We start from the raw sequence: 22733 nt of genomic DNA, 5'->3' as shown, positions 1-22733 counted from the left end.
TTCCTCCCTCTCGTCCTCCCTCCCTCCCTCTCTTCCTCCCTCCCCCTCTCTCTCCCTCTTTCTCCTCCCTCCCTCCCTCCCTCCCTCCCTCCTCTCTCCTCCTCCTTTCCTGCCTCCCAACAGCCCACCGGTGGCTGTTGGATGAAGGTGGCACAGCCCACAGGTGTCTGTTGGATGCAGGTGGCACAGCCCACAGGTGGCTGTTGGATGCAGGTGGCACAGCCCACAGGTGGCTGTTGGATGCAGGTGGCACAGCCCACAGCTGAGTAAAACACACACATGCTTGAACCTCACCCCTCAACATAAATCCAGGTGGTCAATGAGAACAAGTATCGACTCCTCTCTGTTAGCTCCCCGCGTTCCAGACCCTTCCATGCATCTGCCTGCAGTAATGCCCTGGTCCAACAGATGCCAATAAGCTGTCCTTCATTATCTTCCACACTATACCACTGTGCCAGCAACATATGTCACAGCGGAGGCCCCTCAAGGGAGGGCGCCACAAGGACACCCCAGCCGTTTGCTTGTCAGGGAGGAAACTCCTAGCTGGAGGGGAGAGCGACGGAACGCTAAATGGAGGATGAAATGCACCTTGAGGACCCCGCCAAACCTGGTTGTCTGAGAGGCAGTGGACCAGGGCGACATCAGCATGGAGCCTACCCAGGCCCGCTGTGATGAGGCCCGACGTGAGGCTGGGCAAGCTCTGATTCAATCACCCATGTGGTTCCTGGCCCTGGCCCTTAACTCCTCATCCGACCGTGACCCCGAGGGACTGGGTCTGCAACGCCGAACCCTGACCAGGAAATAAATAACTAGCAGACTTGTTCATGCTCTGTTTGGTGTTTTGTTGTGGTGGGGTTAGAGGTCACTGCAGACTCCCTCTGGGCCTGATTAGAGGGGCTCAGAGCATCAGGACAGCTCTGTGGTAAACACGTCAGGGTACAGGAAATATACCCGAGCCAGTGTATCCTCTCACTAAATCTTGTCCGCATACTAAGTCATTCGTAAAAAAGTATCAATATAAAATACCATTTTTATTTTTAATTGTCTCATTAAATCGTCTGTTGTGCATTGCATTGGTCGATTTTTTCCCCTCAAAACAGCAAGAAATTAACACATCTTGCAAAGCAAAATGTGTTTCAGGGGTTTTCCATCACTTGACAGCTCCATCTTGGTCTTCTGATCATATGCCAGTCATCATAAACACTCCATCATTCAACAGCACCATGCTGCACAAAACAACAACAGTCTGTGAGAAGAATCCAGACCTCCACACCCCCCTTCCTCCTCATCCCTCCATCCTACCATCCAGAACAAACGCGTTCATCCTGCCAAATGGCAGGCTACTATCACCCTCTCTGCTAATCCCCCCACCACCATCACTACCTCCCTCCCTCCATCTTTCCTCCAAACGTGTCACCTCGCGTCAGAGCAGAAAGCTACAATTATTGCACTTCACTAACTGTTGACACAACAACACAACAGCCAAGGCTCTTCCTCGTCACCGCAGCGGCGGAGCGCGCAGCTGAGCGCGTCAGGTCTGAAGAGAAGAGGAGAAGGCTTCTTTGACTAGGAGTGGGTGTGAACCCCCCCCCCCCCCCCCCCCTCCAGCACCTGCTCCTCGCCAGGTCTGCAGCGCTGCTTGAGAGGGCAAGGATCTGTGGGCACAGCGGGCGCCCCGTCGCCACGGAGCCAGAACTGTCAGTCAACGTCAGGAACAAGCAGGCACCACACGGCTCATTAAAAAATCACAAGTGGCACGAGGGAAGTTTCCTGGCTCCTATCGAGGGATTACAGGGCAGGTCGACAACCGCATCCTGAGCCACCGTCTCTGGGACGCGGATCGCCATGTGTGGTTTGGTTCTCATTGGTTCAAAACGGACAAATCTGAAGCGTAACTCCGGTCCTGGGCAATTATCCTTCTGTTCAATCAAGTCCTTTCTGTCTTGATACGATCATATTTCATCATTGCAGCCTCCTTCGGTCAATCTTGCTTACCGACGGTTTCACTGCTCTCTTTGAGATAAAATGGTTCCGAAGCCATCTACTTCATTGTTCTGTTCATTGTTCGAGTGACTCTTGCTGTAAAATACGGACTAATTCAGAAGGAAACAGTATTTTACTGTAATAGTTCATGAATATTAAATATTGAGCATGGCAAGGACTACAGTTCTCTAATTGTAAATAAGCCTTGCCACATAGGTTGGATGCAGGGCAATCACAATCTGATGAATGTTTTATGGGAGACTGTGTGTATGAACTTAGCTGCACACATCTCTATTTTGTTTATATGGTCATAAATCTGTATGTTCTGACTTGGAGGGGTGTGCTATTTGTTCAAACTTCAGTCTGTGATATGAATATGTATGGGGAAAGAGAGAGAGAGAGAGAGAGAGAGAGAGAGAGAGAGGGAGAGAGAGAGAGAGAGAGAGAGAGAGAGAGAGAGAGAGAGAGAGAGAGAGAGAGAGAGAGAGAGAAAGAGAGAGAGAGAGAGAGAGAGAGAGAGAGAGAGAGAGAGAGAGAGAGAGAGAGAGAGAGAGAGAGAGAGAGAGAGAGACAAAAAGATAGATAGTTGGATAGGTAGAGTGATGGATGGATGGAGAAAGAGAGAGAAGAGAGATAGGAGGCCCATGCAGATAAAACTCAATGTATTTGTCACTGAGAGTACACAAACATTATTTCCAGACATCAGATTTACTATGCAGCACATTCCACCATTCCACTTAACTGAGTGACTACTTTAAGCTTTATAATCCATACAGTGGCTGGTGAATGCAGTCTCAGTGTCACAGCCCCCCCCCCCCTCCACCCCCACCCACCCCCCGTAAATTATGTAGTGTGAGCCTGATTCATCTGAAAGCGATGGTTTCCGTGGTAACCAAACATTGAACATTCTAGTCGGTAAAAGCCTGTTATGCCCCAACATCATGGCGGGTATTTCTGGACCTACTGGGGGGGAAAATGAGGTATCTCACCATACCTGAGCGAGGAGCGAAATTGATTGCATTTAAGTTCCATTTCAAAAACACTGTTTACATCAGCCAGGGCTGGCAAATTAGCTTTTAAACCGTTTTTTAAAAGAAGGTATCTGTTAATTATCTCCAAACCAGAGACCCCACCCCCCAATGTTCACCTGAAGGGAACAGGAAGTAGGGACTAAAGGCATACTCGAACATGTGATATCACGGAGACGTGTTCAGCTGCCGCAGAGCAGAGTGGACAGGCTGGGCGATGTGGGACAAATAGAGGGTGCTGAGACAGAGTGAGGCTCTGTGATGTCTGCTGAGACAGAGTGAGACAGAGTGAGACTCTGTGATGTCTGCTGAGACAGAGTGAGACTCTATGATGTCTGCTGAGACAGAGTGAAGCTCTATGATGTCTGCTGAGACAGAGTGAGACTTTGTGATGTCTGCTGAGACAGAGTGAGACTCTGTGATGTCTGCTGAGACAGAGTGAGACTCTGTGAGGTCTGCTGAGACAGAGTGAGACTTTGTGATGTCTGCTGAGACAGAGTGAGACTCTGTGATGTCTGCTGAGACAGAGTGAGACTCTGTGAGGTCTGCTGAGACAGAGTGAGACTTTGTGATGTCTGCTGAGACAGAATGAGACTCTGTGATGTCTGCTGAGACAGAGTGAGGCTCTATGATGTCTGCTGAGACAGAGTGAGACAGAGTGAGGTCTGCTGAGACAGAGTGAGACAGAGTGAGACTTTGTGATGTCTGCTGAGACAGAATGAGACTCTGTGATGTCTGCTGAGACAGAGTGAGGCTCTATGATGTCTGCTGAGACAGAGTGAGACAGAGTGAGACTCTGTGAGGTCTGCTGAGACAGAGTGAAGCTCTATGATGTCTGCTGAGACAGAGTGAGACAGAGTGAGACTCTGTGAGGTCTGCTGAGACAGAGTGAGACAGAGTGAGACGCTGTGAGGTCTGCTGAGACAGAGTGAGACAGAATGAGACTCTGTGATGTCTGCTGAGACAGAATGAGACTCTGTGATGTCTGCTGAGACAGAGTGAAGCTCTATGATGTCTGCTGAGACAGAGTGAGACAGAGTGAGACTCTGTGAGGTCTGCTGAGACAGAGTGAGGCTCTGTGATGTCTGCTGAGACAGAGTGAGACTCTGTGAGGTCTGCTGAGACAGAGTGAGACTTTGTGAGGTCTGCTGAGACAGAGTGAGACAGATTGAGACTCTGTGGTGTCTGCTGAGACAGAGTGAGACTCTGTGATGTCTGCTGAGACAGAGTGAGGCTCTGTGATGTCTGCTGAGACAGAGTGAGACTCTGTGATGTCTGCTGAGACAGAGTGAGACAGAGTGAGACTCTGTGAGGTCTTCTGAGACAGAGTGAGACTCTGTGATGTCTGCTGAGACAGAGTGAGACTCTGTGAGGTCTTCTGAGACAGAGTGAGACAGAGTGAGACTTTGTGATGTCTGCTGAGACAGAGTGAGACAGAGTGAGACTCTGTGAGGTCTTCTGAGACAGAGTGAGACAGAGTGAGACTCTGTGATGCCTGCTGAGACAGAGTGAGACGCTGTGATATCTGCTGAGACAGAGTGAGACAGAGTGAGACTCTGTGATGTCTGCTGAGACAGAGTGAGACAGAGTGAGACTCTGTGAGGTCTTCTGAGACAGAGTGAGACAGAGTGAGACTCTGTGATGTCTGCTGAGACAGAGTTAGACAAAGTGAAGCTCTATGATGTCTGCTGAGACAGAGTGAAGCTCTATGATGTCTGCTGAGACAGAGTGAGACAGAGTGAGACAGAGTGAGGCTCTGTGATGTCTGCTGAGACAGAGTGAGGCTCTATGATGTCTGCTGAGACAGAGTGAGACTCTATGATGTCTGCTGAGACAGAGTGAGACTCTGTGATGTCTGCTGAGACAGAGTGAGACTCTATGATGTCTGCTGAGACAGAGTGAAGCTCTATGATGTCTGCTGAGACAGAGTGAAGCTCTATGATGTCTGCTGAGACAGAGTGAGACAGAGTGAGACAGAGTGAGACTCTGTGAGGTCTGCTGAGACAGAGTGAAGCTCTATGATGTCTGCTGAGACAGAGTGAGACAGAGTGAGACTCTGTGAGGTCTGCTGAGACAGAGTGAGACAGAGTGAGACGCTGTGAGGTCTGCTGAGACAGAGTGAGACAGAATGAGACTCTGTGATGTCTGCTGAGACAGAATGAGACTCTGTGATGTCTGCTGAGACAGAGTGAAGCTCTATGATGTCTGCTGAGACAGAGTGAGACAGAGTGAGACTCTGTGAGGTCTGCTGAGACAGAGTGAGGCTCTGTGATGTCTGCTGAGACAGAGTGAGACAGAGTGAGACTCTGTGAGGTCTGCTGAGACAGAGTGAGACTTTGTGAGGTCTGCTGAGACAGAGTGAGACAGATTGAGACTCTGTGGTGTCTGCTGAGACAGAGTGAGACTCTGTGATGTCTGCTGAGACAGAGTGAGGCTCTGTGATGTCTGCTGAGACAGAGTGAGACTCTGTGATGTCTGCTGAGACAGAGTGAGACAGAGTGAGACTCTGTGAGGTCTTCTGAGACAGAGTGAGACTCTGTGATGTCTGCTGAGACAGAGTGAGACTCTGTGAGGTCTTCTGAGACAGAGTGAGACAGAGTGAGACTTTGTGATGTCTGCTGAGACAGAGTGAGACAGAGTGAGACTCTGTGAGGTCTTCTGAGACAGAGTGAGACAGAGTGAGACTCTGTGATGCCTGCTGAGACAGAGTGAGACGCTGTGATATCTGCTGAGACAGAGTGAGACAGAGTGAGACTCTGTGATGTCTGCTGAGACAGAGTGAGACAGAGTGAGACTCTGTGAGGTCTTCTGAGACAGAGTGAGACAGAGTGAGACTCTGTGATGTCTGCTGAGACAGAGTTAGACAAAGTGAAGCTCTATGATGTCTGCTGAGACAGAGTGAAGCTCTATGATGTCTGCTGAGACAGAGTGAGACAGAGTGAGACAGAGTGAGGCTCTGTGATGTCTGCTGAGACAGAGTGAGGCTCTATGATGTCTGCTGAGACAGAGTGAGACTCTATGATGTCTGCTGAGACAGAGTGAGACTCTGTGATGTCTGCTGAGACAGAGTGAGACTCTATGATGTCTGCTGAGACAGAGTGAAGCTCTATGATGTCTGCTGAGACAGAGTGAAGCTCTATGATGTCTGCTGAGACAGAGTGAGACAGAGTGAGACAGAGTGAGGCTCTATGATGTCTGCTGAGACAGAGTGAAGCTCTATGATGTCTGCTGAGACAGAGTGAGACTCTGTGATGTCTGCTGAGACAGAGTGAGACAGAGTGAGACTCTGTGATGTCTGCTGAGACAGAGTGAGACAGAGTGAGACTCTGTGATGTCTGCTGCGGAGCGGGACTGTAGGAGACTCTGCGAGGCTGGCTTTTCTCACCACGGAAAAACACACTTCTCTACTTCTCTCCACCTCTGCAGATAGCATTTGCAATCAGTCTAATACTCCCCCCCCCCCAACACACACACACAGGTGTGTGTCACATGACTGACCTTTTGTTGTGGTAAATTGCACATTTCAAAGCCCCTTCAAAAAATCAAAGGCCGTAAGAGCCACACAAAAAAAATACACTAATGCAAGCGTCGGGAACAAAGCTGAGAGCTTTGAATCAAAGAGCAGAGAGAGAAGGACAGGAAGGAATGGCTTCATTTTTCAGACATAATGCATCAGTTGTGCGTTCATTAGATCAGGGCTTTTGTACTTGGTGTGACTGTAACACAGCGGGGCCACAGCATTTTCTTGTGAGGACGCAACAACATACACACCACTACCAATAACAGCAGAAACAACATTCAGGGCACGGAAAAGCAACAGAAAAAAATTGGAATCCAGGAATGATTTGAAGTTAATGTGTTCGTCTGAAGGCAGCCTTTGAAAGCGTCCAAGGCCACTTTACAGGGCACCAGACCGTTTGGTCCTTTCATTGGCCGATCACAGGCTTGTGAGGGATCCCCCGGCCAATCCAAATGACCCGGCTGCGCGCTGGTGACACGCAGCGACGCGGTCCAGAGCATCAGAAGAGCAGCCGGTAATGAGCCGTGGTCGGCAGCGCCGCCAGCAACGCGGGTCTCCGTGCATACCAAACCCTGATCTAAAGGAGTCACCTCCCAAGACTCACCCCAGGGGGGAGGGGGGAAGAAGGGGGAGGGGGCGACGGAGGGGAGGAGGAGGAGGGGGGGAGGAGGCAAGGGGGTCGACAGTGGGGAAGGATGAAGGAGGGGTGTGGTAGGGGAGAGACAGTGGGGAGGGAGGAAGGAGGGGTGTGGTGGGGGAGAGGAGGGATGGGGGGTGCACGGAGGGAGACTGTGGGAGAGGAAAGTTGGACAGGGGAAAAGAAGAGATTGAGAAGAGAGGACAGGGAAGAGAGGAAGGGAAAGAGGGATGAAGGGAGGGAGGGATGAGAAGCAGAGTACATCAGGGTGGTGTGAAGGTTTCGTGAGGAGCATGGTTTCACAAACAGTGAGAATGAAGTGGCTAACAGGTGTGTCTGTCCTCCGACCTAACCCACCAGGTTCACTTCACACGGTGCTCCGGAGAGGGGGGCCAAACCTCCAGGATACCTAGGGCTTCACTGGACCCCAAAACCTCCAGGATACCTGGGGCTTCACTGGACCCCAGCACCTCCAGGATACCTGGGGCTTCACTGGACCCCAGCACCTCCAGGATACCTGGGGCTTCACTGGACCCCAGCACCTCCAGGATACCTAGGGCTTCACTGGACCCCAAAACCTCCAGGATACCTGGGGCTTCCCTGGACCCCAGCACCTCCAGGATACCTGGGGCTTCACTGGACCCCAGCACCTCCAGGATACCTGGGGCTTCAATGGACCCCAGCACCTCCAGGATACCTGGGGCTTCACTGGACCCCAGCACCTCCAGGATACCTGGGGCTTCACTGGACCCCAGCACCTCCAGGATACCTGGGGCTTCACAGAGCACCAGGACTCCTAGCTACCCTCCAGTACGTCCTCCACCCCTCCTGCTATCCCAGCTTCACGCTTTCCTTTCTTCCCCAACGCCTCAGGCTCCAAGTCCTTAATCCTTCCCTGATCCTGAGCATTCACCTCCGCCAGGATCCGGCATGTAAATCTCGAGTGGAAATTGTTACGACGGGGGAAAAAATGATAGGATGGAGATTTACTGATAGCGTGTTATTACATGACTGGCGAAGGTTATTTCTGAGCTGTGTGTGTCAGACACACTCAGACACAGACACACACAGATACACAAGAGTAATCCTGTCATGAACACTTCTCCTTACAACAGATGTGAGTGTCCTTACAGTGTAATTATAGACAGATGATTTTCACTAAATCTGAGGCAGCCAATGCAGAATCAGTCAAAACTGACAAACAAAAGATTTACTAAATGTACCAACAAAAGATACACGGGAAAAAGACACCACAGCACGGCAGTAAAACAAAAACCAAAGTCAGAGAGCTGTTACAAATGTAATTACGATCAGATAGAACGATGCCAGTAAATCCAGCAGAGATGAGATGAAACCGTAACTCGTGCCTGTGTTCCTCTGTGGGAGCAGGGAGAGAGGATATGTAAAATCCCAAACAGCACCTCAGCGCCCAGACAGTCAAGCACAGGGAGGATCACCTCTCTGGAAGTCCCCCATTTCGAAAGGTTTCATAACCTGTCACTTTGCTTTTCTTTTAATCCCTCTCTTCTCTTGGGCTTTTCTGAAGTGGTTTTCAGACGGCGTGTGTGTGTGTCCGTGTGTGTGTGTGCGTGTGCTTGTGTGCGTGTGTGCGCGTGTGTGTGTGTGTGTGCGTGTGTGCGTGGGGGTTAAGAAGCACACTCGGAGAGGGATCAGGAAGTGGAGAGGAAGTAGAAGGAAATGAGAAAAGAGCAGGCTGGCTAATGCTGAGGAAAACCTTGACAACAAAACAAAAATATCGTCAGAGTGTCCTCTGCTCTCACCTGGAGCATTCATCGTAATCTCATCTGGGAGAGCTTTCCCAGATGAGATTACGATGAATCTCAATACGCCCCCCCCCCCCCACCCCCACCCCAAAATAAATAAATAAATGCATGACTCTCCCCACTCAATGGATTCTTTGTGCATTGCCACGACGGTACAAAAATAGCACAATGGCGTGCGGACAGAACGGATGGATGGAGCCGGGATCAGATCTCAGCCTGGGATGGAAGGCTCTGGAAGGCAGCTGGGACGATCTCAGGTGCCGGCTATTGATTCACCAGGCCTGGACCATTTCCCAAGCGTCTGAAATTTGTCTGTCACATTCCATTACGACTTGTGTGCTCGGAACCTCTTTCCCGCCACTGCAATACAGCAGCCCTCACTCTCTTCCACTCTTTTGATGTCACTTCTGTATCGGCACAATGGATTGAATTCAGTGCAGTCGCTTTCATAGTTTTCTTCTTTTTTTTGGGGGGGGGGGACTTGGTTTTCCATCTTGCTGGATTTAGATAGGGAACAAAGAAGCTAGCACTGGAAACTCTGAGAGTGGAACAAGCACATTATTAATAAGAAATTATTGGGGTGGGAGTGAAGATGTGTGGGGGAGAGTAGAGGTGAAAGAGTGATTTCGGCACCATGGACTACTCTAATGTCGTATTTTCCACCACATTTTAAGACTCCGTTTCGCTGACATGGAGAGGCATTCTTATTCATGAGCTTTGCATGTTATTATCCTCCGATTCCAAGACGACTGTTTTGTGCTGCACTCTTTGTGTGAAGCACCATGTAACTGGGTTCAGTCGCAGACGCGTGTGTTCATCTCTTCAGAGCGCAGTGTGAATCGTCTCCCCTCCAGACCTCCAACTGCACGGCGTGAACGCTGCATAATGCCGAGGGGGAAATGTGTGAGACATAAGTGACCAATAAGCATGGAGATCTACAGCACGAATTCTATGGATGCTCAGCAAACACATAATCAGCTGCCCTTCTGCGTGTTTTGTACACGGACTTCTAGCTAGAGGTACAGATGGTCTGCATGCTAATATTGCATTTATGCATGTTGAGTCACAGTTGCCCTTTCGGAGTTTACATTTGCATAAACGATCTAATAAAAACAATAGATATCCTATATGTCTTGTTAGATAACGTTGCTCGTTTTAACTTTATGAAACACAAGTGGCTCATCTCTGGAAGCCGCAGCACATGGAGCTAAATGTTACTTTGTTCATATTGAAGATCTTATCTCTGAGGATAAATAATTTGATTCTCACCGAGTCGCACACAAGGGTAGTACCCCCCTGGGACATCCACTTACAACATGTCTCGCGTCTAGAATGCACTTAACTTGACGTACTTCCACCTCAAAGGGATATCTTCACGGAGCATTTCATCACACGTGGTCTCCATGACAATTCCGGACGCATAATGTGCTTTCTGAACATTTATGACACGTTTTTGTCTCTCTCTTTGCCGTGATAATGACCCTTCCGGAGGTGTTTTGTTCCATTTTGAACCTGCCTTTGAGGCCTGCGGGATAACGTCTCAGACAACAACAGCCACAATATAGCCGACCCCTCTGCTACAAATGAGCCTTTTTTATATCACTGTTACATATCTTGCAGTGAAAATGGGCAACATCAGACAATCACAGGCAAGACTAGAATTTATGAATAGTAAAAGATGTACATTCTTCAAGAATGACGGTTGATTTATTTTTCGATGAATAGATTGCGTTTCCTGACACAATATCAACTCATGATATGTCAAATAAGATTATAGAATATGAATAGCATGATATGACAGCTGTTTGTTCCCCATACACTAATCCGAATCTGAATTACCATTCAGAGAACCAATAACCATAGCATGTGGTGTCTGTTGTAAATTAGATGCTCTTACAAGTCATAAAGATAATGTTCTCTAAATATGTTACTCTCACACACAGGGGAATTCATGGATACCAAAAATAGTTGAAGCCTCTGAGTTGCAATAAGGAGTTAATCATTAGCGTGTTTGATATTCCTCACAAATCTTAATTTCACATTAGTTTATTTGATATGTTGTTGAAACTAAGTGCATCTCTCCTACAAGAAAAACAATTACAAACACTGCTTCTTTGATGGTCTGTAAACACTACAGGATCAAACCGGGGATTAGATGAAATTCATAGACCAATAAAACCCCTGCAGTTATAATCTAGATTAAGACTAAATCAACATGCAAACCCGGAATAAAATCTTAATCCCATGTTTCCTCTTGCTTGTTTACCAAACGATGAACCCCCCTTAATGCAGCCCTTGTCTGAAATGGTGCAGGGATTTTCTTTGTATCTTTAAGGCATAGTTCCACTGCACAAACCCCTATCTCCAGCAGCCCATTGCTCCACCATTTGCCAAAGGCAGGTGGCAAACATCTTTGTTGAGTTGAGAGCGGCGTAGCGCTGCTGTTCCTGGGAGGGCCTCAGGGACAGAGGCTTGGCGAGGCTTCACAGCTGGGCGATCAGGGACCATCTGACCTTCAGCCACACACGAGGCTCAGTGAATCAGTGAGGTGTTCAAATCCAAGGAGGTTGGGAGCGCAGCCGTCCCCCATCCCTGTAAGATGACCCCAGATAAAGCCTGATTGGAGGAGCAAGGCCAGACCTGCAGCCGACCAGAAGTAATCTCTAGTGAAGTTTACAGCGTGACACCGTGGCCCTCCACGACAGCTGTCAGTAGAACGCTGAACGATCCAGCAACAGTAAATAAAGAGGAGAGACCTGTGTCTGGCACTGTGATGATGATATCAAAGTGTACTTCCAGTGGAAAGTGTCCCGTTACACCAAGAGGACAGAGTCCCTGGGTGATCTTTTGGTGTGACACGTTTGTGACAGCCAGGGGCGGTCTCAAGGCTCTCAGTGCTACTCTATGTGCTCAGCCTTCTAAAACAACATTCGCATTCGCAATGCAATCTCCCAACTTTTTCTGTTTGCTTCTATTTATTTTTTAATCTTTGAGTCGAGCCAAGCGAAAGCTTTTTTTGTATTTTTTTCTCCATCGCAGTGCATTTCCGAACAGATGAATAAAACATACTAGCACGATACTGTTGTGTTTTTTTTCCTTTTATTAACACTTTTTTTTTATTCATATCAAAGTCAACGCTTGTGTACTCTTGAAGTTCACATCTTAATTATTCATAACGCTCATTACTACTAATGCATTGCTTTTGAATGAATTACGTCTCCTTGCTTTTCAGTGTCTTATCTGCTTTTTTGTGGCTAGTCAGACCAGTTAATGGGATGGTTTAGTTCTTCTCCTTAATACAGTATCCAGCCCCAACTGTATGGCCCTAACAGAGAAGAAGTGGCATAATAACCATTATGATTCCATAAAGGTAGAAGATGTTTACCAGAAGTACTAATCTCTGAATCGAAAGCGGCCCTTCCAGCCTCTTTTCCCCCTGTGTGGACTGTGCTTCATTGCTCTGCCGTGTGGCCGCAAGATATCCTTGTTTCCTCCCAAAAGCAACCTTGTGTTTGGGTAGTAAGTTCCAAAGAAAGCCATCACCCGACCTGTGTAGGGGGTGGTGCCGGGGTGGTGTGGTGCCGGGGTGGTGCGGGGCCGGGGTGGTGCGGGGCCGGGGTGGGGCCGGGGTGGTGTGGTGCCGGGGTGGTGTGGGGCCAGGTTGGTGCGGGGCCGCGGTGGGGCCGGGGTGGGGCCAGGCTGGGGCCGGGGTGGGGCCGGGCTGGGGTGGGTCCGGGCCGGGGTGGGGCCGGGGTGGGGCCGGGCTGGGGTGGGGCCGGGGTGGGGCCGGGGTGGGGCCGGGCCGGGGTGGGGTGGGGGTGGGGCCGGGGTGGGGCCGGGGTGGGGCCGGGCCGGGGTGGGGTGGGGCCGGGCCGGGCTGGGGCCGGTCTGGTGCAGGGCCGGGGTGGGGTGGGGCCGGGGTGGGGCCGGGGTGGGGTGGTGCCGGGCCGGGCCGGGGTGGGGCCGGGGTGGGGCCGGGGTGGGGTGGTGCCGGGCCGGGCTGGGGCCGGGCTGGTGCGGGGCCGGGGTGGGGCCGGGGTGGGGCCGGGGTGGGGAGGTGCCGGGCCGGGCCGGGGTGGGGTGGGGCCGGGGTGGGGCCGGGGTGGGGTGGTGCCGGGCCGGGCCGGGGTGGGGCCGGGGTGGTGCGGGGCCGGGGTGGGGCCGGGCCCAGCAAAGCGACAGCAGCAGGAACGAGGACGGAGGCCTCTGGGGAACTGATTGTATTTCAGCGTCCACTCCGAGGACATAAACAAGTCTCTTTGACTGACAGTCTCATTTGCCCGTTTTTTCCCTCTCTCTCTCCCTGGATGTTCATGCAAATGTCTGTACTTTGTGGGCTGTAATTGCCACCCACTGACAGACGCAAACCCTCTGACTCAGTGGAAAAGCAGCGACAGGGGGGGTGAGAGAGGAGGAGCAGGGAGCAGTTCCCCCTGCTCTGCTCCCGTACGCCTGGTTAGGGAGGTTTGCACAGATGGGCTATTTCTGCGCGATCGGGAAAGCGCATGAACCTGAACAGAGTCAAACAATATAGAAATCTAGCGTGAGAACTATACTGAATAGGGGGTTCTGCCAGAGTCCCTGTACTGTGAAATGATGTCAAAATTCAACTGAACCAAACCTTTTCCCTGTTTGCACGAGTGACTTGTTGTACACTGTAATGTACTGTGACACTTCAGACAATTTGTCTGAGCGTAGAGACCTCACTGAAGCTTTTATCAGGGTGTTTATGACGTCCTAACTGCATTTCTTTGTGATGTGCCCATGAGTGGTGTGTGTGGAGGATCTGGTTGGGTATGAAGGGTTAGGACGTTTCAAACCCTCCAGGGCATTCCAACAGAGATGAGTCACCTACGACAACCTCGTCGACAAGTCCTCTCTGCAGACATGGCCCAGGTCAGCTGGAGGGCAACAGCAACAAACTTGTTACAGGCCGCATGTTTGCCAATTAAAAAGGGGACCAGTTGTTATATTGTTGTATATATACAGTATATAGACAGAGAGATACAGTGTTTTTTTTAAAATAGATGAGTGGCCTTGCATTATGCATATACCGGCAATAAACAAATCTCATTTGTATGAGAAGAGGATGAAGCTGTCTGGCTGGTCTGCAGGCTCATTACCAGGCCCGTCCCTGCGCAGATCACTACCTTTTTGAAGTCAGAACACAGATGCGGCGCTCGTCCCTTTGATTCGCTAGGTCCACTTCTCCTCCAATCACACACTCTGAATCAGAGGGCCATGTGAAGGATGACCTCACAGAGGCAGATGTGTGTCCTGACCAGACGTCTCACACCCACACGTCTCTCTCTCTCTGTGTCTCTCTCTGTGTGTGTCTCTCTCTCTGTCTCTCTCTCTCTCTCTCTCTCTCTCTGTGTCTCTCTCTCTCTGTGTCTCTCTCTCTCTCTGTGTGTCTCTCTCTCTCTCTCTGTGTCTGTCTCTCTGTATCTCTCTCTCTGTCTCTGTGTCTCTCTCTCTGTATCTCTCTCTCTGTCTCTGTGTCTCTCTCTCTGTCTCTGTCTCTCTCTGTCTCTCTGTGTCTCTCTCTCTCTATGTGTCTCTCTCTCTGCGTCTCTCTCTCTGTCTCTCTGTGTCTCTCTCTCTCTATGTGTCTCTCTCTCTCTGCGTCTCTCTGTCTGTCTCTCTGTGTCTCTCTCTCTAACACACACGTCAGTTTCAGACAGCAGCTGACAGAGTTGGAGGTGTTGAGCGTTACCCGGGCCAACAGGAAAGGACAGGAAACGGAGACTCAGTCAGAAAGTCAGAACATTGGAGTCTGGATTCTTGTATTCTTGATTCTTCTCCAAGACTTGATTGAAAAAGATCTGACCCAAATACTGGGCCTGCTAATGATATTTGAATTCCTACTGGGGCTGGTGTGACATTAGCTCCCAAGTGAGAGATATGTATTTTCCTAATCTAATACGAACCCAAACAAATCGGGGAGACTGAACAAATGTAAAGTGTTGCCCATTTACAATGCAAAATGCAGTGCATTGGGATATCTTGCTTGTCGTTTAGTTAAAGTTAACTGTTCTACGGCAGGCCTGCATTTTCAGGAGCACTTGCCAAGGTCATATCATCATTACCTGGTATTGCATGAAATTGTGTGCATTGTGTGTGTGTGTGTGTGTGTGTGTGTGTGTGAGAGAGTGTATGCTAGTTTGTGTGTGTGTGTGGGGGGGAAGGGGGTAGTGGATTAACTCTAAAAAGATTTTGCTGCATGTTCATTCATTCGCACAATAGCCTGCTTGTGTCCGTTGCTTTGGGATGTGTCCCAGACTTAAGAAGCACAAGGGCTCGGTGTGCAAGGCACTTCTACCAGTCAAAGCAGAGGAAACACCATTTCCCAGAGGTCTGAGTTATTCTACCTACTAGGTTCAAGGAGCTAATTGGCTGCTGCTACGAAGAGGTTGGCTATCTAGCATTTGAAGAAACTACATCTTCTCCTTCCTGTTACACAACATGACATTTACCAAGTCTGACAGGGTCAGTCTGGTACGAGATAATGAGGATCTTCTCCTGCCAACTCACTGCCACAGGAAGCCAGGTCACCTGTTAAACACATTTTAAACAATGAGAGGGGAATTATAAGGTGGAAACCGAATATCATCTCATATTTCAGGAAGTTGAGCCAAAGCAAAAGCTTTTCCCCGAACTGCAAGGTGTCGATGGTTTCACACAGTATGGAGCACGTGGAAAACACTCCACTAAAATAATAAGATAAAGATGTCAACGTTGACAGTGAGATCGCTCAGGATCAAAACCATCTGACGTCTACTCATTAAATAACTTCCTTACACTTCATTAAAGACTTCCTCTTTCCAGAAAGGAATCAGAAGTCGTGCTAAGGCCATCGTGACGCACATCTCAAGAACGTTCTCATGGGACGGGTCGCAAATGAGGATTTGCGAGGACAGAGACTGTAAAACAGAATTGACAGTTAACTTTAAACGGCAGGATTGGACTGGTGTTGAGATGGACCTTCTCCTTCACTGAGTTGGAGCTAAGATGGCCTCTTCCCTGAGAGACAATAGAGCGGCGCGTCATGCAGGCAGACTACTGAGTGACTTGACTGGGATCCAGGCAGAATAAAGGGCTTCTCTATGCAGTGGAGCTCATCTGCTGCAGAGCTGAGCACTCTGGCTGCTGACGCCCCAAACACACTCTGAACACACACACACTCTGAACACACACACACACACTCTGACATACACACACACACACTCTGAACACACACACTCTGAACACACACACACACACTGACACACACACACGTTGAACACACACACACACTCTGACACACACACACACACACACTCTGAACACACACACACACTCTGACATGCCCCCTTGTCACAACACACACTCTGAACACACTCTGAACACACACACACACACACACACTCTGACACACACACACATACACACACTGAACACACACACACTCTGACACGCCCCCTTGTCACAACACACACACACACTCTGAACACACGCACACACACACTCTGACACACTCTGACCACACACACACACTCTCAACACACACACTCTGACACACTCTGAACACACACACTCTGACACACTCTGAACACACATACACACACTCTGAAAACACACACTCCCAACACACACAGACACACACACACAAACTTTGAACACACACACACACACACTCTGAACACACACACACGCACTCTGAACACACACACAGAAACAAACCCACTCAGACAAACAAACAGACACAAAAGCATTCTATTAAAAATGGCACAAAGCGTCAGTGTAGGCAGGCAGGCAGTGAACAGGGCGAGGGGGGACATGAAGAGTCTGCCTGGAGATGTTAGATCACACAGCTGGGCTCTTGTGTGGCCAATTTCAATGACGCAATTTGGTAGAGGGGTGATTTTATAAGCTTTTATTGCAAGTGTCCGCCGAGTCAGGCAGGGAAGGCACTGCGGTTGATGATATCTTCAGAGATAAGACTGTTGGCTGATACTGTAATAGGCATTTCTAATGTCGGGCCCATCCTAAAGTGTCATATCTATGCTAACAGATGGGATTCACTCCAGTAATATGCTATAACCAGACCTCCCTGAGGAGATATGGGACAGAAAGTCTTCCCAGTCTAATCCTTGTGTCTGTATCTTAACCTGGCTCCCTCATATTTACACACTGCAGCTGTGTTCAGTTCAGTGACGTATAGTATGTCATCACGGGCTAAAGTCGTTACAATAACGATAGCTGACACAGTAATTATAGGTAATTATATAGAATAGGTCTGCAGAGTAATCATGGTCTCACCGACAACCTCAAATATAGATTTTTTTTTCTCTCTGAGGAGTAGCCATGCAAAATCCAGTCGAGCGGAGAGACAGAGTGGAAGAATTTTAGTGAGAGAGACCCTTGTACTAAGGGGGAGGGAGAAGGACACAGAGAGAGAGCAAGAGAGAGGAGAGAGAGGGAGAGAGAGATTTAAAGAAAGAGGGAGAGCGATAAAGAGAGAGAGAGACAGTTTGCCTCCTGGATCTCGGATTCTTTCCCCACAGTGCTCCGGAGCTGACCTCAGACATGATCGTAAAAAGATCAAAGAGGAGGGATTTTTATCCGACTCGGACCTTGTCGACTGCGAGCCAGATTCCACCTGGTGGAGAGAGACCAACCCAGCCACACTGGGAGGCCCTGGCTCCCTCCTCTCCATTAAACCCAGTGGTTATCCAGCCCTTATCCAGATAAAGAGGGATTTATTCAGACCCAGCAAGCCAATCCTATAAATAGAGCTTGTGGAAAAATCTTCAGAGAAAAAAAAAAAAAAAAAAACTAAGCTGATGCTTTTAAGCTGTTATTAACATGTCGATAGAAAAATGTCAAAATGCAGCTTTGGGGAAAGAGATCTGACGGGCATGTGAGCAGACTGCAGTCTAACACAACATGAGTTCCATCCAGGTCGTGTCTCTAAAACACATCTGTCTCTTTCAGAGCAGCGCACCAGATCGCCCGAGTTACAACCTATAGTAGTGATGTAAATATCCGTCTGAATAACACCCCCTGTGAGATGCAGGCCGACATAAAAAGCTTTTCGATGACAAACAGTGAAGACTGTAGCACACCCCAGAGCCAATGCCAGCCAGAAGCCCAACTCTAACACACCCTGAAAGGGTTCAGCAGTCTGGAGTATCCCCCCAAAAAGTTCAATAAGTAAATAAATGGAACCCGAAAATATTATAAAACCCACAATATCACCACATTCTACTGCAAACGTAAATCCCTGGGGCGAGGCCTAAGGACAGCTCCAGTAAGCTCCACCAAGGTAATTGTGACTGCAGTGTGTCCCATTTGATCAGAAATCTGCCACACGTTCCCGAGAGGGTTGTTATCGTAACCAGCGTAGGGAAACACAGGCCCTCCGGGTGAATCGCTTCATGGCTCCCCCCCCTGCCCCCTCTCAGCCTCCTCTCATTCTCCCCGCTCTCGTCTGAGGAGGGGTTCATTATTTTGGGTTCAGTGTGCTGGAATGAACGGCAATCTGCTGTGATTCACTGCGAGTGTGCTGGACCTCTGTGTTTCTCTATACTGTGATTGGCCCCTTCTCTATACTGTGATTGGCCCCTTCTCTATACTGTGATTGGCCCCTTCTCTATACTGAGATCGGCCCCTTCTCTATACTGTGATTGGCCCCTTCTCTATACTGAGATCGGCCCCTTCTCTATACTGTGATTGGCCCCTTCTCTATACTGTGATTGGCCCCTTCTCTATACTGTGATTGGCCCCTTCTCTATACTGAGATTGGCCCTTTCTCTATACTGTGATTGGCCCCTTCTCTATACTGTGATTGGCCCCTTCTCTATACTGAGATCGGCCCCTTCTCTATACTGTGATTGGCCCCTTCTCTATACTGTGATTGGCCCCTTCTCTATACTGTGATTGGCCCTTTCTCTATACTGAGATCGGCCCCTTCTCTATACTGTGATTGGCCCCTTCTCTATACTGTGATTGGCCCCTTCTCTATACTGTGATTGGCCCCTTCTCCATACTGAGATCGGCCCCTGCTCTATACTGTGATTGGCCCCTTCTCTATACTGTGATTGGCCCCTTCTCTATACTGTGATTGGCCCCTTCTCCATACTGAGATCGGCCCCTGCTCTATACTGTGATTGCCCCCTTCTCCATACTGAGATCGGCCCCTGCTCTATACTGTGATTGGCCCCTTCTCTATACTGTGATTGGCCCCTTCTCCATACTGAGATCGGCCCCTGCTCTATACTGTGATAGGCCCCTCTACTACACATGTGATTCTGTATGCGTACGTTTGCATGTGTCTGAATCTGCGTATGTGGGTGTGAAAGTGTGTGTAAGTTTGCGTGCATGCAATTATACGTGTGTGTGCAAGTGTGTGTGTGATTGTGTGTGTGTGTGTCAGTGTATAAGTGTGTGTGTGTGTGTGTGTGTGTGTGTATGTGTGTGTAAAATGTGCATCGTGGAATGCATAAAAGCCATCTTAGTGCTGCTCCTTACAGCAGGAAGACAATTGAGCAACACATCCTTACCGTCAATCCCTCCAAGCAAAAACGTCATGCCTTATTTCACTGTCCAACACTGCATACTGATGTAGAAATTACCTGACACAAATTGGATTCATAGAATGTCAGACTATAAGAGGCTTCTGCTGTAGCTGTGCTTCAAAGGGAACTGTTGATCTGCAGGTATACTTGGCATGACAGTTCCTGCTAGCATTACTCCTGGGTCCGTGTGCTTGTGGTGTGTCGAGTCCATGACATGCAGACCTAAAGGAGGGTGCTGTTGCAGATCACTCGCCCCCACAGTGATGCCGGCAGAACGGAACGAGGGACACAGGACATACAGATTGCGTCCATAAAATCCACTGGTCGTTAATAAAAAAAAGGAAATTACAGTATTGTTAAAGACTGGTGTGTGTGTGTGTGTGTGTGCAGGCAGGGGAGGCATGTGATGTAAGCCAGGATGCCTGCGGTCTGGTTGTGTACCCACTCTTCTGCAGCTAAGGCCTTCATGGGGACTGGAGGGCAGGACAGGCCTCTATGTGTGCTCTTTGTTTCACGTGCCACAAGCCAACTCTGTGGTCATGCTATTGGGGTGGAGGGGGTTAAAATAGAGGGGGGGGGGGGGGGGGGGGGGTGACCAGTTGGCGTGCACATCTGATTCATACAGTACAATCCACCGTTTAACCAACACACTGCCATAAACATACTGTACATCCACTGACATGGATCTCTGTATGGCGACTACAGCAGCATACTCACCCTCCTTCGCGGGTCGCTTCACCTCAGCGCTGAGGTTGCACACCTGCCCAAGCTGCAGTTTGGGCGTCAGGCATCCTTCCGTTTGAGGGTTTAAAGGTAACACCATGTTGTTCAACATCAGCATACCCTCCGACTCGCCGTCGCCGAGGTGCTGGGGACAGGTACACTTTGTATACACTATTCCACATGATTCCACCGTTCCCTTGTCGGACTTCAGGCAGTTTTCCAACCAGGTGCACAAAACCTGGCAACCAAACTGGCTGGGGCTCGCTTTGTTCAACACCACAAACTCCACGATAGACTTGTCATCTTCATCCAGCTTCTGCGGCGTCAATCCGTTATAATCGTACGGGAAAACCCTCCGTAGCTGAACAAAATTCTTGTCGTACTGCAAAAATACATGGCTATTCTTGGAATCGCAAAGGTACACTATAGATTCGTTGTTTTTGAGCAATTCGTTGATCTTCTCGTGCGAGTAATGGTCGAACTGATACACGAGCAGAGCGAACTGGGAGCACCCAAGGTCCTGTTTGTGCAGCTTCAGGTAGATGCTGTATTTGGTGGGGTCGGGGTTCTCCAGTGTCCACGTGCAGTTTGTGTGGTTCTTAGGAAACATTTCAGTCAGCGAGTAGGAGCCATAGATGACTCCCTTGACCAGCGTGGAACACCAGACGTCTTGGGCACCAGTACATCCAAATATAACCAGGAGATAGGTGGAAAATATATAAATCAACAAGTTACGAATAGCCTTCATCCTATGTCATTTGGCCTGCAGGAAGAGATTGGAAAGGTTAGGCCTACGCCGTGACATCAGAACACTTGCTGGGTTAGCATTTTGTCTGACTTTTGTGTGCATTGTGTTCCTGTGGGGACAAACATCTGGATTAACTCTAGGTCTCTTTTAGATTCAAATGCTGACGTTTTTATAGGTTAAGGTCAAATTTTGTGGACGGAACGGCCTCCCTATTGGCTTCCACTCAGAGCAGGTTGTCTTGCCTTTTCCCAAGAAAGAAAACTTTGGACAAACATTGCCACCTTGTGGTTCTTAATGCTCTTGGATTTGAGGGAATCCGCATAACAGATCAATGACACTCATGAAAGTCGTTACTAAGATGTGACTTGGTTGATGTTGGTAGATGTCAGTCATTTTTCCAATTTAAAAATGACGTGCTCATGAGCTGTACAAAAACCAAAGGCCACTGCGTGGTTAAGCAGCTGGGCTTGTTTTTGTACAATTCCTCTGATGACCAACAAAATAATTTCGTTTAAAATCATTCCTGTTATTTTGCCCTACTGCTTTCACACACAAAAAATGCAGCGTGATACAACTAGGCAGTTAAGGTTTCTGGTTGTGTAGTCTATATCCAAGAGATTACAGGTTGTTGAATGGTTGCAGCAGTCTCGTGCGTAGAGGGATGTGTTCTAGAATGTGTCTATCTGTGTTTCATCAGGCGCTGTATTCCATTACTTAGTCCATCCATTTGCTTCACGACATGCCCATTCAACCTATGCCTCTCAAAGTCAGCACTTAGAGCGTGTCTCATATTCGATTAAGCTACAGGCTACAATTGGATTGCGGACACACGGGGTTTCGAACGTTCTAATTACGCGCATATTACGCACAATATATTTTTTTTACCCAAACTAGCTGTTCAATAAATAACAGACTTATTTTACTGAGGGTTAACGACGTTTCGGCTCAGTGTTCTTCAGAGCAATTGTTTTGTCATCGAGATCGAGAGATCGAGGTAGAGAGGGTAAGAGAAAGACAGAAATAGAGAGAGAGAGAGAATTCAATGTGATGTCCTGATTGCTTTAATCCTGCAGGCAATGCAGCTGTGAGAACTGTCACAGCGGTGTGTAGGCGTTGAAATTCAGCGTGTTCAAGTCAGACAAATACGTCCTGAGATACGACTGAATGACCATCCCCACTAGACCGCTTGCTTGACATAATCACAAAGAATGCGCTATTCCTCAACTGTCGTGTCGACTAGCAGGGTAGTCATGAATAGAGCCAGTTTTAGATTCAAATCCTCTGCAAATCTCTAAAATGGGACGAAACCATTATCCACTACCGTTCTCCGAAATATGGAGCGTTTCATGGAAACTGCATACAGTAAACGGGCACTGTACTTGTTAGGGATCAGAGGGCATCGTCTTTCATAGGAATTTACCCAAATCAAAGTTATATACCATACATTTGAAATCAAATGTGTAAAATTGTGACGCACCATCACAAGTCCAATTCCAGGACTACAGACTACGCTCAAACTCGTATCTTTAGCCTTTGTAGGCGCAAAAAATGGACTGTGAACTTATGAATAACGTGATGTTTCAACGTCCGTATTTAGACTGCTTCGACATAGACCTAGTCGTTCTAAGGTGACAGAATACTGAAAGGACACAATCTGGAGCAGATAATAAACTTTCACACCACGGACTGCTTTGAAATCGTTGCAGGTGCATGCTAAGAGTCATGGATATACCGTAGCCTATTGCAGCTTC

The 22733-nt window shown here is 48.8% G+C and overlaps 1 protein-coding gene across 1 annotated transcript in view; it reads right to left on the bottom strand.

The window, feature by feature from the left end:
- adgrb3 (adhesion G protein-coupled receptor B3) overlaps window positions 1-20982 on the bottom strand; it is a 139908-nt gene extending 118926 nt beyond the window's left edge. The window contains exon 1 of the mRNA XM_067236023.1: window positions 20229-20982. Coding sequence (XP_067092124.1) covers window positions 20229-20982 — 754 coding nt within the window. The remainder of the gene's footprint in view (window positions 1-20228) is intronic.
- Between the last annotated feature and the right edge of the window lie 1751 nt (window positions 20983-22733).

This window comes from Osmerus mordax, chromosome 5 (assembly GCF_038355195.1).
Source record: "Osmerus mordax isolate fOsmMor3 chromosome 5, fOsmMor3.pri, whole genome shotgun sequence".
Taxonomy (NCBI): Eukaryota; Metazoa; Chordata; class Actinopteri; order Osmeriformes; family Osmeridae; genus Osmerus; species Osmerus mordax.
Note: the sequence above shows the minus strand (reverse complement) of the source record. Positions and strands in the feature narration are given on the sequence as shown.